The sequence below is a fragment of the Trifolium pratense genome, linkage group LG5 (genome assembly GCF_020283565.1).
Source record: "Trifolium pratense cultivar HEN17-A07 linkage group LG5, ARS_RC_1.1, whole genome shotgun sequence".
Lineage (NCBI taxonomy): Eukaryota > Viridiplantae > Streptophyta > Magnoliopsida > Fabales > Fabaceae > Trifolium > Trifolium pratense.
In genome coordinates, this window is record NC_060063.1 from 4,733,525 (window position 1) to 4,751,801 (window position 18,277).

The 18,277-nt window shown below is 32.7% G+C and overlaps 3 protein-coding genes across 4 annotated transcripts; all 3 read right to left on the minus strand.

Moving 5' to 3' along the window:
- Window positions 1-4,232: 4,232 nt before the first annotated feature.
- On the minus strand, window positions 4,233-7,049 carry LOC123887401. The gene is made up of 3 exons (XM_045936721.1): window positions 6,401-7,049; window positions 5,578-5,763; window positions 4,233-4,813 (listed from the first exon to the last, which is right to left on the minus strand). The coding sequence occupies exons 1-3, from the start codon at window positions 6,836-6,838 to the stop codon at window positions 4,529-4,531; spliced, it is 909 nt and encodes a 302-aa protein (XP_045792677.1). The 5' UTR covers window positions 6,839-7,049; the 3' UTR covers window positions 4,233-4,528.
- A 1,964-nt stretch (window positions 7,050-9,013) lies between these two features.
- On the minus strand, window positions 9,014-16,811 carry LOC123887402 (2-oxoglutarate and iron-dependent oxygenase domain-containing protein CP2-like). 2 transcript variants are annotated; one of them, XM_045936722.1, is made up of 9 exons: window positions 16,356-16,811; window positions 14,587-14,634; window positions 11,839-12,015; window positions 11,558-11,708; window positions 11,327-11,413; window positions 10,916-11,040; window positions 10,289-10,407; window positions 10,073-10,184; window positions 9,014-9,331 (listed from the first exon to the last, which is right to left on the minus strand). In XM_045936722.1, exons 1-9 carry the CDS (start codon window positions 16,653-16,655, stop codon window positions 9,296-9,298), a joined length of 1,155 nt encoding a protein of 384 aa, XP_045792678.1. In that variant the 5' UTR covers window positions 16,656-16,811; the 3' UTR covers window positions 9,014-9,295. The 2 variants fall into 2 exon arrangements, 1 of the variants encoding a protein (XP_045792678.1); XR_006801473.1 differs by lacking the exon at window positions 9,014-9,331 and having other exon boundaries at window positions 10,167-10,184; window positions 10,289-10,450; window positions 16,356-16,805.
- A 345-nt stretch (window positions 16,812-17,156) lies between these two features.
- LOC123885892 lies at window positions 17,157-17,996 on the minus strand. The gene is made up of 4 exons (XM_045935232.1): window positions 17,795-17,996; window positions 17,629-17,713; window positions 17,403-17,535; window positions 17,157-17,315 (listed from the first exon to the last, which is right to left on the minus strand). Exons 1-4 carry the CDS (start codon window positions 17,808-17,810, stop codon window positions 17,157-17,159), a joined length of 393 nt encoding a protein of 130 aa, XP_045791188.1. The 5' UTR covers window positions 17,811-17,996.
- Between the last annotated feature and the right edge of the window lie 281 nt (window positions 17,997-18,277).

Here is an 18,277-nt window from a genome sequence, read left to right on the forward strand (position 1 = left end):
TTAATGGAGTCTCACTATTAAGTCACACTTAATGTTCCATTAATTAGACTAGCTATTCTAGGGACTTTATTAGTTTCAAATAAACATAATAAAGAAATGCCTTATTATATATATTAAATATATAAATCAAAGTCATCATACAAAAGACGATTCTATCAAAATAGATTGACTTTTAGGGTTTACTCCAACACATATATCTTCTAGGGTTTACTCCAACACATATATCTTCCTCACCTTTCGAAGTTTCTACTACTTTATCAGCTTCAGAGTTTACACCTTATTGTCATGACTTATTGAACTCAAAGAAACAAATTAGTAGTAAATGACAAAGGAAAAGATAAAAAGAACTTTTTTATTTTTTATTTATTTTTATTTTTTATTTATTACTACTACTAATAATACTCACAAATAAAACGAAATCTGAGTACATATTTATTATACAAATATAAATATATATATTTTTTTTGTATAGTAACTACTAATAATAAAATACAACAAGATTGTTAAATAAAATATAACAAGATCTAACTAATATTCCTAAACTAAATCTTACTAATTCTTTTTGTAAAATATATTTTTGTTTTTAGTAACAAACATTTGAATAAAATAAAACAAAGTGTTTGTACCAATGTTTTAAGAACCGGACCGGAGATCAAACCGATAAGACCTCTGGTTCATGGTTCAACCGGTTCAATCAGTTCAACCGTTATTAAACCGTTATTGAACCGGATAATTAATAAATATATTAAAAAATGTTTGAATATATGAATATAGTATTAATCATAATCTATAAAGTAAAATTCATAAATAAAACTTAGAAGCAAATAAAAAATTCATAATAAAATTATTATAAAAAATATTCATAACCAACTTGACAACAAAAAAAAAAAATTCATATAAGAAAAAATAAGTTAAAAAAAACATAATAAACTTATTTGATGAGTATGGTAGAGAGTAGTTAAAAAAAAAAAGTGATTGGGCTTATGATTCACATGAAAGAGATTAGGCCCAATAGGTTTATTTAAATGCACATAACCCTAATTCTTATTCACTTGATCTTTCTTTAGCCGTCACACTGTTTTACAACAACAGTAACTTCTCAACAGAGAATGAAATAGCAGATAATCTATTCATTCAAGATGATCTCTCCACTCTAAATTCTCTTCTTTTATCTCACAAATCCTATATTCCTTCTTTTTCCATCTATACAATGTCAGATCCAATATTCCTCCACTCTTATGTTTTCAGTTATCGCGCATTTTTGCTGTGAAAATGGAATTTTTTTTTGAAATTTCGTTTATTTTTTTTAACTAAGAGAGAACCGGCCGGTTTTCCGGTTCTCCGGTTTACCCGGTTCATACCGGTTTAAAGCGGTTCAAAGCGGTTTTTCTCCGGTTTAGAGGACTAGCGGTTCTGGACTTTCATCCGGACCGGTACCATGCCCGGTTCATGGTCGAACCGGTCGAACCGGCCGGTCCGGTCCGGTTCTTAAAACATTGGTTTGTACACGTTTTTTTTTTAATTTTTTATTTTTTGTAATATATGAAAATAAAATATTTTTAGATTTTTTAGTTTTTTAATTTCTTTGTTGTTTTTGCAAGTATCTCACTATAGGGATTCCAAGGTAAGGGAGGTGGATCACTAGGATCGCTTAAGTACCAAACCTTGCCTAGCCAGAATCTCAATAGATCAAAATTTGCAATAATAGATTTTTATAAATTTTTAATTTTGTTTTCGATATAAATATTTTTTTATATATAAATACTAATATAGATACAAAATCTAAATAGGTCACAAGTCAAAATGGGCTAGCCCGAATGGGCCGGCCCGCCAAACCCGATTTTTTCCCGGGCTCGAGCCTTGAAAATCCTAGCCCGAATTATTTCCGGGCTTTTTAGCCCGACTAAAATATGGGCTAACCCGAATGGGCCAGGGTGACCCGCAAGCCAGAAAAAATTAAAATAAAAAAATTAAAATTAAAAATAAAGATAAATAATTTGTTTTGGATGATTTGAACTTAGTTCGTAATATAAATTATAAAACACCTTCTCTACTTAAGTAGCAGATGAGTAAACATAAGGCACCAGAGAAACTCGTAGGTAGCGGATAAGTTAAAATAGGGCGCGCGAGAAACTCGTACGTGGCGGTTGAGAAAAAATACGGCGCGCGAGAATATATATATATATATATATATATATATATATATATATATATAAGTATCGGATGAGTAAAAATAGGACGCGCGAAAATTATTGATCATATTTATAATGTTGAGTTTGAGCACCAAATGTAAAATAAAAAAATAAACCGGGCGGCCCGAAAGCTGACAGCCCGTACCGGACCGGGCTCGGGCACTAATTTTGGTAGCCCATTTTTTATCCGGACTTTTTAGCCCGATCCGATGAAGCCCGAAGCCCGACCGGGCCGGCCCGAATTTGGCCGGGCTGCCCGTTTTGACAGCTCTACAAACCTTGCCTAACCAGAATCTCAATAGATCAAAATTTGCCATAACAGATTTTTATAAATTTTTAATTTTTTTTCGATATAAATATATTTTTATATATATACTAATATAGATACAAAATCTAAATAGGTCACAATAAAATAAAACTAAATTTATAAATAATATATACAAGACATATTTTTGGGATTTTTAATTTTTTTTTCGATTTTTTTTTCTTCGAAATATTTACAATTCCTAAACTACGCTAGTTACTTTGTAAACACAATCCCCGGAAACGGCGCGAAAAACTTGACGGTGGTTCTGCAAGTGCACAGAATCACTACCAAGTAATAAAGTAGTAAGTTTATCGTTCTCCATAGTGACTGTGTCAAGGTTACTAGTTTCGCTTAAGGATAAGGATAATTGTCTTCGCTTTGTTTGTTTGAAAATGTATCTTTGCGGGTAATAGTAAATGACAGGAAATAAAATACTGAATTTAAATGACAGAAAAATTAATGGTGTGTGTGTGACCACACGGGATAATTAAGTGTGGTCGGATCCCTCCCTTACTCCTGTTTGGTGGTTATTCAATTCTTTCCCTCTATCAGGAATTAGACTGTTGAATGTGGATATTCAGTTTTTTCCCGGAATTAGACTGTTGAAAATAGTTTAGAAGCAATATCATTACCTATTTCTATGACAAACTGTACAGAGTCTAGTTAAAGGTTACCCTTACTTTATTTAAGTCGTCACGTGTGTCTCTAACTAGTTATATACTTACCCAGAAACAACACTGTAAGGTAGAAATTATCGTGCGTTCTAATCCTACACTACGGACTCAGATACTGAATTTAATGGTCTCGTGTTTGGCCCTAGCATACCGTCTTTCTTTCGGGATTACTAGCTTCGTTTCCTATGTGATATCCACTAGGTCCTTAGATTTTATTCAAATGTGATCAGTATTAAAATAAATATAAAACCAGACGATAAAAGAGTTTGCGATAAGAAAGCAATTGAATTTATACCCAAATTATATATAATACAAAACCAAGGATTTGTAAGGGAGTTCCTCGACTCCACCTAACCTAGGGAAAATAAATTACAAAGATAGAAAGAAAATAACTTGGCCGGCTTTGGAGTTCTTGGGTCTCCTTGCCTCCTCCTTAGAGTTCTCCTACTCTAGAGTGAATATTCAAAGTATTGAATATTTTGGAATGTTTGTGAATTAATAATAGTGGAGGAAGGAGACTCTATTTATATTTTTCAGCTGAGTTTAGGCTTTTTCTACGCATCCATCGCACCATCTTGGTGCGATGGAAGATTTTCTCATGATTTTCTGCGTATTTTTCAAGTCATCATCGTGCCACGATGGAAAAGATTTTTTGCAGATTTTCTTCAATTTAACCGCCTTCTCATCGCGCCACGTTGAGACTTATCGTGGGTACAATGGTTGCGTTGTCTTATTACATTTTTGCCTTTTTTTGCTGCTTTTTCCACTTTTCTTGCTTCTGAGCCTTATAACTTTACTTTTCCAGGTATTTGCTAATGCTAATGCTAATGCAATCTGAAATGAACTTCTATATGTTATTTGAATCAAAACATTCAAATGAAGAAAGTCACTCATATCTAACACTTGCACTCATTCATGACTCCACCATGGAGTTTATTACGAGGTGAAAACTAATCTATTGAAAGAAGGAAAAAGGAGTAAATTATTTTACTATAATTACATACACTATGTTTAATTATATAAAGGGAAAAAAATAATAACAATTATCATCAAAATAAATTCAGATAATTACTTATCACTTTTAAATTAATTAATTTAATCAAAATGGGACAAAATAATTAATACAAGATACTAAATGTGAGCGTTCAGGTTCGCCGATAAAGTTATCGGCGATATGGTTACAAAACAAAAATACAATAAAAATCATCTTCGTGTAATGATCACTAACATCACAACTCACATTTCTTAGCACCACATGATCTTTGTCATCTTTGCATAATTCAAAACCTATTCAAGAATCCATTAATCAAAAAAATAACCATGTGCTTTTCACATGTATGATGTATCATCAATATTCAATCATATGTGCAAGAATTCTTGAGGGGAACTTGAGCACCAAGTTTCTTAGGATCCAAAGTGATGGAACAGTGAATCCTCTTGTAGTATTTGGGTTTCACCAATTTCCCAAGTACATTAGCTCTTGATCTCATCACAAAGTTAAGGTTCAATGGCACTGGCAATGTAGGCATACCCGTTGTGCTGCTAAGGCTAGCACCACTTCCATACAAAGGTACCTTGCTACCCATTATTGCCACACTAACCAATCTATGACTCTTCCTAGATTGATGAAACTCCTTCATCTGCAATATTCAATGTGTTAGAAGGAGGAAAAACATTCTTGTACAATGAAGTTAAGTAGTTAGGGTCTGTTTGGATTGATTTATTTGAGCTTACCTACTTACGTAAGCTTTTGGGAGACAATTTGGGAGAGTTTATGCATAAGTTGTTTTCAACTTGCATAAGCTCTTATATTTCCATAAATTCTCCAACAAAGTTTATGAAAACCTATGAAGCACGGACACAGACACCGGACACGACACAAACACAATTCAATGCAATTATAAGTGTCAGTGTCTGACACCGGGACACACCTAATCCGAGGAGTGCCCGTGTTTCATAAATTAAAACAACTTATAGCTTATAATAAAACAGTTTGACTTTATTTAATCTTTTATTATAGAAATGGCTTATATGTTAATTATTTATGCTATAAGCACTTAATTAAGTTGTTCATTAAAATAAAGCCTTGATCAACCAACCAACTATAATGCATTATGCATGTTTGGATTCACTTCTGTGAGAGGTAAAAGTAATTTCAAGTACAAAAAATTCATTTTGACATGTTTAAGTCATCTCTAAAGTAAAATTGATTTTCCTTCTACAATGAATTCTAAGTTGAAGTTGAGATTTGTAGTTTTTATTATCAATGTGATTTTTAACCTCAAGTTTCTTGTTTAACTCACTTTTACGTAAATGTATACAAATACAAATGACTTTGTATTCAGCTCACTTTTAATCAAAATCAATTTTCTAAGTACAAAACAAACAAGTCAGTGAATCTTACATTTCCTGAAGCAATCACTATATCTGAATAAGACAGTTCCAAGGGTGTAGCTGAAACATGAACTCCAAAGAAAGTGCCCGTATTGCGGTATGTGAATTTCAAAGTAGAGTTCATGCTGATCATATCAGTGGCCACCCCAGTCGAATCCGAACCAGCTTGGACTGTAACATGATCAAACTTTATGCTCTGCAAAATACAAATTTGATCAAGATTCAAGACATAGTTTAGATTTCATCATTCAAAAGCAAAAATTGAACATGTTCCAGTTAAGATTCCATCCTTAAAAAATGCAAAATCGATCAAAACCCAGTTCAGATTTCTACCTAAAAAATAAAAATTGGAGCACAAACCCATTCAGATTTCAAATTTTCAACTCCAAAAATGCAAATTTGATCATGACCCGGTTAAGATTTCATCCGAAAAATGCAGAATTGATCTTAACCCAGTTAAGATTTCATCTCGAGTAAAAATAAAAGTTTAAGACTTCATCTTAAAAATGCCAAATTAATCTTAACCCAGTTCATATGTCATCTTTAAAATGCAGAATTGATCTTAACCCAGTTCAAATTTCAACCTTAAAATGAAAAAAATGATCATGACTAAGTTCAAATTTCATTCTAGAAATGCAAAATTGATGAAACCCCAATTCAAATTTCATCCGAAAAAACCTAATTTGATCAGAACTCAGTTCAAATTACATCCTAAAATCACAAAAAACAATTAACCCCCAATTCAAATCACATCCAAAAACTGAAAAATCAAACAAAAGCCATTTCCAATTTCATCCTAAAAATCTCAAAAAACCAATAATGAAAATGCAAACCTTGATAACAATCTTTGGCTTCATGTGTTTACTAGCACCCAAAAGAATAAGAGAGAACAAAGAAAACAAAACAAAGAACCCAACAACAAAAGCAAGAAAGTAACACCGACGAGAAAATCCACTATTCCGATCTTCTCCATGAAGAAATCCCTCTTCCTCAATAACATCAATCTGCTTCCATGTCTTAAGACTATGTTGGTGTTGATGTTGATGTTCCTTCTTACGTTGTGGAGCAGAGAAACCAGTGGAAGAAGAGTGATGAGGTGAAGCAACAGGACTAAGAACAGGTGAGGAATGAAATGAAGTAGTGACGGTTTTTTCACCGTCGTGAGAATCTCTTGATGGACTTTGAACATAGTAGATTGGTCTACGAGGTGGAGATCTTGTTGGTGATGATGTTGCTACACTTGTAACCTCTGAATCTGTCTTTGTATGCATTTTTTTTTTCCTTCTTCTCTTTGTTTGATGAATTAAGGTTGTGTGAAAGTGTTACCTATGAGAAAGTTTAAGGAATGTGTTTTGTTTTGAGTTTTATGTTTGGTTTTGTTGATGATTTGGACAGTGGAAGAATCTGTACAACTGGAGATTTGCGGATGATTGTGACCTTTTTGTGTGAATGACAGCTGAAGTTAAATAGGCAATGACAAATATTTTGTGACTTTTATGGGAATTTGTGGAGAAATAAAACTATTTAATTTTCTGAATTATACTGCTAAATGTATTTCTCTAAATACTCTCTCCGTCGCAAAAAGAGTGACTCGGTTAACTACTTCACGTATGTCGATGTATAACTTTAATTATTAATATTTTTAATTGTATAATAGTAAAAATTATAAAAATTTGATATTTTAAAAATACTCATCGAGACGAATCCAACATCTTATATACTAATATTTATTTTTATTTATTAGTAAAAAATATGGTCAAACCAATGTATATGAATAGTGTACATTTACAAAATGGGTCACTCATTGTGGGACGGAGGGAGCATAATGGAATAACTAATGTATTTTACATTGTAAAAAATTTGCATTTTATATTTAGAGGTCGAGTTCGACTCCGCATAATTCACTTATCTACTTTAAGAGTGGGATTTTCGGTCACTAGAATACTTGACCCAAAAATGAAAACTAATACGAAGTTTCCACTCCATTAGCGATGACTAAGGTAGGTTCTCTCATCTCAACCGAATTTTCTCCATACGAATGAACCAAAAAACGAACCTCTGACCACATGCTTAAAGGGACAAAGACCCTTACCACTTGAATCAATTCATTATTATTTTATTTTTTTATCGGATAGCCAAGTGGCTAAAAAAACGCACTTAGACAATTCATTGTTGTTACTAATGCTATTATTATCTATTGGTTATAAAAATAAAAAGAAAACTAAAAAATTATTTCTCAAAGTTTAAGAGGTTCAATTTTTTCCCCTAAATTATAAATTCATAATTATTTTACTCTTTAATCTTGAACAAAAAATAGTATTATGAAAACAATGGTAAGATTTTAGATTTTTTTTTTCTTACCATTTTTATTCTACAACTAATATACAATACATTATAATCTACTCATAAATCTCAATCATCCTATTTATAAAAAAAAACAAATCAATCGTCCTAAATCAAAAGGGTTGAAGTCCAGAAAAAGAAGAGACTACCGCCTTACAATATGCGATGTTGAAATACCAACAAGACTATCTAGGTAAAAAGGACTAATTTAAACGGAACAATGCTCATATAAAATCAATAATCAATTTGAAACCACCTTCGCACACCAAGTTCGCTAACGCATAAGCACAACAGTTTGTTTCACGATACCTATAGCTAATTTTAACTAGCCAATTTTGTCTCAAAAGATCAAGAATGTTCTGCACAAGACTCCAACCAGCTGCTCCTCCTCCTCCTCCTCCTCTCATGACAGTAAGATTTGAACAGAATCAACGTTCAGCTCTACTTGATTATAGCCTCTCACTCGAGCCATCTTCAACCCCTCATAAACCCAATCCTCGGTCTCTCTTAAATTCGGCAATTCACAAGTTTTTGAAGTACAAAAATAATTAGTAGCTATTATTTTTCAAGATGGTTCTTTGCTGTCAAGTCTTTCTATTCTCATGTAAGGGTGTAAAATTATTATTTCTAAGTTCTCCCCAATCCTGAATGTCATTGTTTGGTTGTTGTGTTATTGAATGTTCCTAATGCATCGTAATAATGTGTTACTTTATATATCTATCGAGAGAAGTTTTAAATTGAAATTGCTAAAACATTTTTAACAAATCTTGGTTCTGAACAAATTAGTTATTATTTTATTACAAAAAAAACGAAAGAATAAATATTCAATTGATTAATGCCTTAGTTTACACTTTGAAAAGAATACTAAAAAATTTCAGGATCGACCCTATTAACAGCAATGAAAGTACATGCAACTTTCACCCATAGATTTTTCCATTAAAATGATCAATAGTTGCATTTTAAAGGGACATTGCATTATGTATTACATTATATATGTAAGGATCAGGGTTCAAACCCCGAACACCCCATTTATTCACTAAGGGTGAAATTTCTAGCCATGGGGCTGTGACAAAAAAAAAATAGTTTTAAAATAAAAAACTAGATGATGCAATAGGCAATGAACCATAGAAACTTAAGTAAAAGTTAATTACAGCCTAAAGCTATATCACTAGTCATGTTATTGCGGTTTTATGCATCACAAAATGACAATGTCAATGAGCATTAAACTAGCTTACATACACCCCAGAAAGACATTAAATAGGCTTCATAGAAACCATTACAATTTTATAGGATATAAATATCAAAATGACAATGTCATTTTTAAATTAGTCCTTTTTACCTAGAAACCATTACAATTTTACAACCAATCCACTGAGCAAAACACACTATGCTGTCGATTCACCTTCTCTTGCGATCAATTCCTGTAATATCATAGAATCATATGGTTAATAAGAAAAAACATACAGTAAACGAATGAGAAACTGAGGGCTTCAGAGAGAACTAGAAACACCATAGCTACTAATTAAAGAACAGAAAACACAATGAACGGCGGAATGGAAACCAGAAAAACGAGAACAGAGCTTCAATGAACAGACGAACAAAGCAGGATAGAATGAGAACAATTCACTCATGAAGAAGGATGAATATTCCCTAAATGAATAGAAAATAAGAATAAAATAGACAATAGTCACTTTTTTTTAACAAAATAAATAGTCACTTAAAATATAAAAAAGACACCATCATACCCTTAAAAAATTAACATAACAGTATAAAATGATGGGTATTTGAGGGATTCCCCTTGTGAACCCTTAGGCTTAAATGTGGAAGCGAAGATACAATTTTAGATGCCATTTGGCCGCAATTTGCGACCACAACCACTACACTTGTTGAACATGGCTCGCCAGCCGAACCCGAACGGGTCACAGGGGACCCACCACCGCTCCGCGAGTCCACAATCGCGCACTATAGCGCCACAATTGACAAAACTCAATACAAAACTCAATTTATGCGTATGAATTCTTCAAGTAATGTAAAAAATAATATTACTTGGTAGGAGGAAACACCTTATACTAATCACAAGGTAAATAAAACTTATAACATCCTTTCATAGAATACAGTGAAAATTTACATGGATGAGGAATTCAGATTAGATAAAGACTTACCAATCTAGTAGCAGCACATGTGGACCGCTGTCTTTCCTTTTTCATACGATTGCATTCACCACACCAGTCGGAGAAATCTTTTTGGTACAGTTTCATCTCTCTAAAGACAGAACTACAATGAAATAATGCAAATTTAATCTTTAATTAAGGAAGGATATAAAAACATTAAACAAACTAAGGTAGCAATGAAAGTAAGCAACCAAGAGATGAAATCACCTTCTGCACCACATAAGGAGGTTGATTCGATGGCCAGATGTTGTAGCTCTAGCACCATGACGATGTCGACCACGATGAAGCACAGCCCGTCCAGGGACATGAGAATAATCAAAGGCTTCCTGCTTTCAAATAATGGACTCCATAAAAAAAGTGTACAACCACCTATGAGAAATAGCAACAAGCAATGGTCCATAAATCTTCTTACAATAGTAAATAGACAACACTATATAACTCCACCGGAAGGCAACATGATCCCTGAATGAATAATTGCATCATGTGATTGTGTTTTCACAATCATCAAAACTAACATATATACAAGGTAGGTACAACGATAAACAGAAAAACAGATACACAAACTCGGTCCAAAGTGTAAAATACACCTGAGGAACATTATTTTATCTTTGCAAGATGTTATAAGAACCCAGGTTGTTAATCAAACCATGCCCGTGTTTCATTGAGCTCAAATACAGTTCCAAAATTTTAGAAGTACATTACCTTTTTCTATGCATATATTACTTTTTTCTAGGCCAATCAATATATAGCCACGGTAGGGTTTTCTTTTTTATGGTAAGTCACGGTAGTTAATGGTGCCAAATTGTTCTATGTTATCCCATCTCCATGACTTACCTCTGATTGAGTTCCTGTATTTACATGTCTCTCGCATCTTGAGCCACGAAAAAACAACTCCCCCCCGGAAAATTCCTTGCCCAAGCAAACATTCAAGGTTACTTCCGAGTCATCCACATGGAAACCTACAGATGCAATACTCTAAATTGTAAGACATCAGACACAATAACATCAGGAATGCAAGTGTATGTCAGCCAGTATATGAATCCAACATCATCAAAATATTGGTCACCGTTAATAAAACATCCATAGCCTCAATCCAAGTTTAGTATGAATTTTTAAAACTTCAAAAGAAGTATTTAAGTTGGCAAAATTTCCTATTGACCAAAAAGCTTCATAGAAATAACAGTGCAATGTTGTATAGATCACGTATGGGAATTATTAGGAAAGCTAATCAAGCAGAAATCTTACCCAAGTCAAGATCTTTATCTTCACCATATTCAACAACAAATCCATGATGCGAATCCAGGGATGATCCACCAACTTCTGGAAAGAACACTGAATAACAAACAATAATTAATCAACAGAACTAGTATTCAGAATTTTTTATACTGAAAAAAGCCGCCTAAAATCATTTTGATAGAATAAATATGTTTGATCAGATCCCCATGAGATAATTTTAACCATGGCGTCTTCATTCACCTCTAGATAAAGGACGAACAAAATCATCCATAAGCCTGTCAAGCATCGGTTCAAGGCCAAAGTCATCAAGTACAGCACCATATCTATTCATTCTATTGGGACGCATGATCCGAAATTTTGCTTCAGCCACCCATTTCTCAAAGTTTTCAATCTACAAAGACCAAAAGTAATTTTATCATAAAAAACATTAGTATATTTACAAGCAAACACTTGCAACTTTGGATTCCGAAAATGAGTTACAACTTATACTATGGACGGTGATAGTTAAAATGATAAAGTACCTCAGATAGCAACAGCTCACAAAAGTCTGGTTGAAGCATTGGAAATACATAAATGCCTGGAGAGGGCTCAGATATTATGCTTCTAAAGCTTTGCTCTGTGTTATCACTGATTGCTTTCAGAAATGTCGGCAAAAAGAATGTAGTAGGATTCAGAGCATACAACTCGCGATGTAAAGGCTGCAAAACTTGTAAGAAAACTTGTAAGTGTCGGTAAGAAGATTAGAAGACCACCAGAAAGGACAGCGGCTTCACAAACGAAGAAAGAATTATTTTGGCACAAATTCAACTACTCCAAAAGTAACAATCAACATATATCTAGAATTCTTCAAACTGCAGGCTCCAACTTTGTCTCAATAAAGGAATGGTGTGTACACAAGGACTTTGAAGAAGGGGGGCTGATCCATGTAACTTTGACAAGACTATTAGATTGTTTTTTTGCAGATATTTTGTTTTCTTATGGATATAAATCCTCACCTTTGAAGAGAATGCATATTATACCAGTGGTAAGATATACAGTGAAAAAGAACTGTTAACCTCATATTGTGGTTGTTTAAAAAAAAAAACCGCATATTGTGGTTAGAAATATAATAGCAGATGAAGGTTTATAGTTTGGTTTCATGTTTACCCATTCCGCGCATTCAAGATTTGGCTGTATTAAATACCAAAATCAGGAAGTAGGATTCATTATTAGGTTTTTATACCTTTCTTATTTAATAATTTAATAATGATAATAATAATAATAATAATAATAATAATAATAATAATAATTAAAACGTTATTGAGAGGTGTAACATTTGGTGTCAAACTAGTTGGTGTCATTTGATCTTGACCCATAATAATAATATTAATAATTAATAATAATAAATTAATAATAATAATAATAATAATAATAATAAAAAATTTCTCCGTCAAAAAAAATAAATTAATTTCTCCCTCGCTGTCTTGCAAACATTTTCTATCAGGTTTGACATTAATGTCAGGTTAATAGAGTACTCCAACTCGCAGACTTTACTCTCTCTTAAGCTTTAAACAAATGTTTTAAAAACCGGACTTGATCATCAATACAAGTAAAAATGAGAATTAAAATGAGAATTAAAGTGACCTATTGTTGCATTTAATTTGTTTAAAATAAAAATGAGAATTAAAGTGACCTATTGTTGCATTTAATTTGTTTAAAATATAATGAATATGCACCAACACAAACCAGTAGGCAGTGTGGATGTAATGTTCAACGCCCAAATGCCATTTTGTTCCCCCTGTCCGATCCACCGAATTAATACATTAGAGTTTTTTATTAAGTAAATAAAATCGTTGTCCTTGTTCTGAAAAGAGTAAAATATGTTGACCCTGCCGGTTTTGGAAAACTGCCGAGTCGCCAGTTTTGACCAGTTCACAGGTTGTATGGCAGGTCTAATATTTGAAACGAACTGCTTACGCCACCAGTTCCCGGCTGGACCAGACCAGTTTTTAAAACACTAATTTAAACTACTGAATTAGCTTTAGCCCTCTGTACAGTCAGCATACAACATTCAGTCAGCTTTCTGTTTGAACAGGTAAAAGTATCACCAGATCTGTAAATGCCTCCTTGCTATGACCTATTCATCTATATATACAAGTACTAAGCACTTTCTCACACGTTAATATCACTTTCTCTTTTCAGATCCATATTTTCTTACAGCACTTTATGTTTTCTCTCAACATCTCTCCAACCTAGAGTAATAATAATAATTAAAACGTTATTGAGAGGTGTAACATTTGGTGTCAAACTAGTTGGTGTCATTTGATCTTGACCCATAATAATAATATTAATAATTAATAATAATAAATTAATAATAATAATAATAATAATAATAATAAAAAATTTCTCCGTAAAAAAAAATAAATTAATTTCTCCCTCGCTGTCTTGCAAACATTTTCTATCAGGTTTGACATTAATGTCAGGTTAATAGAGTACTCCAACTCGCAGACTTTACTCTCTCTTAAGCTTTAAACAAATGTTTTAAAAACCGGACTTGGTCATCAATACAAGTAAAAATGAGAATTAAAATGAGAATTAAAGTGACCTATTGTTGCATTTAATTTGTTTAAAATAAAAATGAGAATTAAAGTGACCTATTGTTGCATTTAATTTGTTTAAAATATAATGAATATGCACCAACACAAACCAGTAGGCAGTGTGGATGTAATGTTCAACGCCCAAATGCCATTTTGTTCCCCCTGTCCGATCCACCGAATTAATACATTAGAGTTTTTTATTAAGTAAATAAAATCGTTGTCCTTGTTCTGAAAAGAGTAAAATATGTTGACCCTGCCGGTTTTGGAAAACTGCCGAGTCGCCAGTTTTGACCAGTTCACAGGTTGTATGGCAGGTCTAATATTTGAAACGAACTGCTTACGCCACCAGTTCCCGGCTGGACCAGACCAGTTTTTAAAACACTAATTTAAACTACTGAATTAGCTTTAGCCCTCTGTACAGTCAGCATACAACATTCAGTCAGCTTTCTGTTTGAACAGGTAAAAGTATCACCAGATCTGTAAATGCCTCCTTGCTATGACCTATTCATCTATATATACAAGTACTAAGCACTTTCTCACACGTTAATATCACTTTCTCTTTTCAGATCCATATTTTCTTACAGCACTTTATGTTTTCTCTCAACATCTCTCCAACCTAGAGTTATAATACAGGCAAACAAAAGAAGCCAGAAAGAATGGTAAACAAAATGATACGATTAAATTACTACATACCTGATAATTTGATTTTATCTTCTCTCTGTATTCCTGATGCTTCTGTGTCTGCCAAATAGCATTGGAAACATCATAAAATTATGTTGTGAAACATTGAAAACCAAAAAAGTGAGGTAATACTATCATTGATAATGATTATGGTAATGATATTTTAATTATTTATTATATTATAACTTTCAAGCATAAATGGAAGACTTTCAAAGGCACTTCAACCCCTTCCCACTCCCTATTAAAAAAGAAAAGGAAAGTTACTACACCAATATAACATAAAAATGTAATTAAAACTTTCCATTCTCAATATGGAGTTATGGACTGCTCTTCCTCCCCATCACCCTAAACTCTTACTTTGTTTAACTACCCCAATTCAGTGAACAACTCTAGCCGACATTCTCAATATGGAGTTTGGCAGCATCTTACTTTTGTTATTCTCGTGTACCAATAACATTTTAACCATAACTTTGTGAAGCAACAAATGAGAGAGTAGAACGTAATGCACATCAACTCCCAATAACATTTTTGTCTTAAATTTGTGAATCAACAAATAGGAGTGTTGAATGAAATGCACATCAACACCCAATAACATTTTCTCCGTAACTTTGTGAAACAACAAATGAGAGCGTTGAACGAAACGCACGCCAATGCCCAATAACATTTTTGCCTTAGCTTTTTGAGGGAACAAATGGGAGTGTCGAGCGATATCCACGTCAACACCCAATTACATTTTGACCGTAACTTTATGAAACAACAAATGGGAATGTTGAACGAAACGCCCGTGTCAACACCGTAGTTTGCTAAAAATTGAAACACGTTGTATTATCAAGATCATTAAGTCAGTTCCATTAATACCGCTCCACAACACGACAAAGCAATCTTGAAACTGGGGTAATTATTGCATTTTAAAGTTAAAAATTCAAGCACTAGCTCAACACCCAATAACATTTTCGCCTCAACTTTGTGAAGAAACAAATGGGAGTGTGGAACAAAACTCTTGTAAACATGCAATTACATTTTGACCATAACTTTGTGAAACAACAAATGGGAATGTTGAACGAAACGCACGTGTCAACACCGTAATTTACTAAAAATCAAAACGTGCTTAATTGAGATGTAATATCAAGATCATTAAGTCAGTTCCATGATAACCGCTCCACAACACGACAAAGCAATCTTGAAATTGGGGTAATTATTGCATTTTAAAGGAAAAAATTCAATCACTAGCTCAACACCCAATAACATCTACGCCTCAACTTTGTGAAGCAACAAATGGAAGTATGGAACAAAACCCTCGTCAACACCCAATTACATTTTGACCATAACTTTGTGAAACAACAAATGAGAGTGTTAAACATAACGCATGTCAACACCGGAAAATCAAAACATGTGCTTTATTGATCTGGATTATTGAGTTCATTAAGTCAGTTCCATGAATACTCCTCCACGTCACGACAAAACAATCTTGAAATTGTTGTAACTATTGGATTTTTAAGTAAAAAATTCAATCACTAGCTCAACAACCAAACAACTTAACAACAATCTTCAACCTTATAAAATGAATACCCCCACAAGTTACTGAATTCATCCCAGAAATTAAAAAACAAAACTTTCATCTTCTTTTTCTATAATTAATATCTTTCAGTTTCACCTAGTTTAATTTAATATTTTTTTTCCCATAATTAAGCAAAAAATAATGAAATTGAAAGTTGAAAACATAAACACTTAAAAATTAATTAAAACTTAGCAAATAATGAGATTGAAAATTGAAACCATACTCTGTGACGTTCTCCACTTGGAAGATACTTAAGCAAAATCTCACGCATGAACTTAGCTTTATCATCACGAGGAATACCAAGCATATTCGAAGGAAGATATCTTTCCAACGAGCTGAAAATGGAAGGATTGAAATCCAAATCAAGATCATCGTAACCTTCTGGTTTGTGATCCTTGTTAGGGTGCACCCTCAGCTTCAACCTCGAATTCGCCATAGTGGTAACTGTTCCGTTTCCGATTACCTCACTCTTCGCCGGCGACTCGTTGTAGTTGCCATCTTGGTGCGACATTTCGGGATCCATGGATTGGGAGCAGTGAATTAAGAGGATTTCATGAGAATTGGGGATGAAATTGGGGAAATTAGGGTTTTTTTTTAGGTGAAAATGAAAATGGAGATGAAGAGTTGAATTTTGTTAGGGTTTTGTTTTTTCAATTGGACAAGTTAAGAGTGAAGTGAAAGAGTAACAAAAAACGCATGATAAAAAATAATGGTCGATTTTTAGAAAATCAAATAACTCATATAATTTCTTTTCGTGATATCTAAACTAATGGTCAAATTTTAGGAAATCAAACTTACGATTTATTGACACCATTAACAAAAATATATCATCAAACGGTGAATCTCATTTAAAGTAATAACGGATTTGTGCTACATGAGCTCACACATCTCATATTAAAATTTTTGTATTTTATGAGCATAAAGTACTATTAAATTAAACTTAATATATGCTTTCATTAGATATATTAGAATGACCCATAAATAAACACATTTTCTTTTGATATAAATTTTAAAAAATAAATGTTTACCCTTGACTAACAATTAAAACACGTCTACTGCATGTTCTCCAATAATACATATTATCATAAGGAATCACTTTGGTATTGCATACACAGGATAAATACCACCAATCGCAGTTAGGTTCCAAATGTTCTACTTTGCCCAATATAGCGTACACCGACCCCTGCAATATTTAATTGTGACAACTTAGGTACAACTTCATAAATCTAAAATGAAAATAGACAAACAAATCAATATCAGTAATGGTTACCATTGCACATAAACCAAGGGTTGATAGAGTATGTCTAATTGTTTTGTACACCCACTGATCCAATACATGTGCTTTTGTAGTTTCATTTATTGCATATATCGAATGAGGCTTAGAAATTGTTCTGTCCAGCATTCTATAGATATAAAAGACATATTTTATTAAGTGAACATAAAATGCATTCCAAACTACTCCGTGTATATACTGTAAATAGGAGAAAACTATAAACCTTTGCTTCAATTCTGCAGCGGCATCAATATTTGGATTGAATAACACCCTTGTATATTGTCCGAAATTCTGAACAGTAGGTATACCTGAATTATAATTTAGTTATGTTGAATTTTGTTTAAGCATCGAAGCCTTATTAAAATTACACGGTGAGGGTTATGTGATACCTTTCCAAAAATTCATCCTTCCAAAAAGCAATACAACACATGTACTGTCGGATGCATCAGACTTTAAAAAATTAATCAGCTTGTCCACATAATGGCCACGTAGAATACACTTAAATCGATAACTAAACAAAACATAAAGATTAATAAGTTACTCTCTCCATCCCAAAATATAAATAAAAATAAAAGAAAAAAACTTGATGTATTGGGTTAAAAATTTGGAATACTTTACATTATTTATTTATTAAAAAAATAAATAAATAATTGACAAACGAAAGTCTTAGTTTTATAGACAAACGAAAGTTTATTTAATTTTATGCTAAGTATATATTATAGACAAACCTATCAAATAATCGGTATCATAGTTATCATTAAAAATCTTATGAGGTTCACTGATCATGTATATATTAGCAGGTATCAACTTGTCATCAAATTTTTTGATTTTAGTTCCAAATTGAAAATTAATTTTATAGGCATGATTGGTGG

What these genes read in the sequence shown, in the direction of transcription:
- LOC123887401 (XM_045936721.1), bottom strand. Translation starts at nt 6,838, where the DNA reads ATGCATACAAAGACAGATTCAGAGGTTACAAGTGTAGCAACATCATCA. An exon ending in AGCCAAAGATTGTTATCAAG is followed by an intron (nt 5,764 to 6,400) that starts GTTTGCATTTTC and finishes TGTATTTTGCAG; the next exon opens with AGCATAAAGTTTGATCATGT. An exon ending in TAGTGATTGCTTCAGGAAAT is followed by an intron (nt 4,814 to 5,577) that starts GTAAGATTCACT and finishes TGAATATTGCAG; the next exon opens with ATGAAGGAGTTTCATCAATC.
- LOC123887402 (XM_045936722.1), bottom strand. Translation starts at nt 16,655, where the DNA reads ATGGATCCCGAAATGTCGCACCAAGATGGCAACTACAACGAGTCGCCG. An exon ending in ATACAGGAACTCAATCAGAG is followed by an intron (nt 10,408 to 10,915) that starts GTAAGTCATGGA and finishes ATTTGAAAGCAG; the next exon opens with GAAGCCTTTGATTATTCTCA. An exon ending in CATGTGCTGCTACTAGATTG is followed by an intron (nt 9,332 to 10,072) that starts GTAAGTCTTTAT and finishes ATGATATTACAG; the next exon opens with GAATTGATCGCAAGAGAAGG.
- LOC123885892 (XM_045935232.1), bottom strand. An exon ending in GCTGCAGAATTGAAGCAAAG is followed by an intron (nt 17,536 to 17,628) that starts GTTTATAGTTTT and finishes TTATATCTATAG; the next exon opens with AATGCTGGACAGAACAATTT. An exon ending in CCCTTGGTTTATGTGCAATG is followed by an intron (nt 17,316 to 17,402) that starts GTAACCATTACT and finishes TAAATATTGCAG; the next exon opens with GGGTCGGTGTACGCTATATT.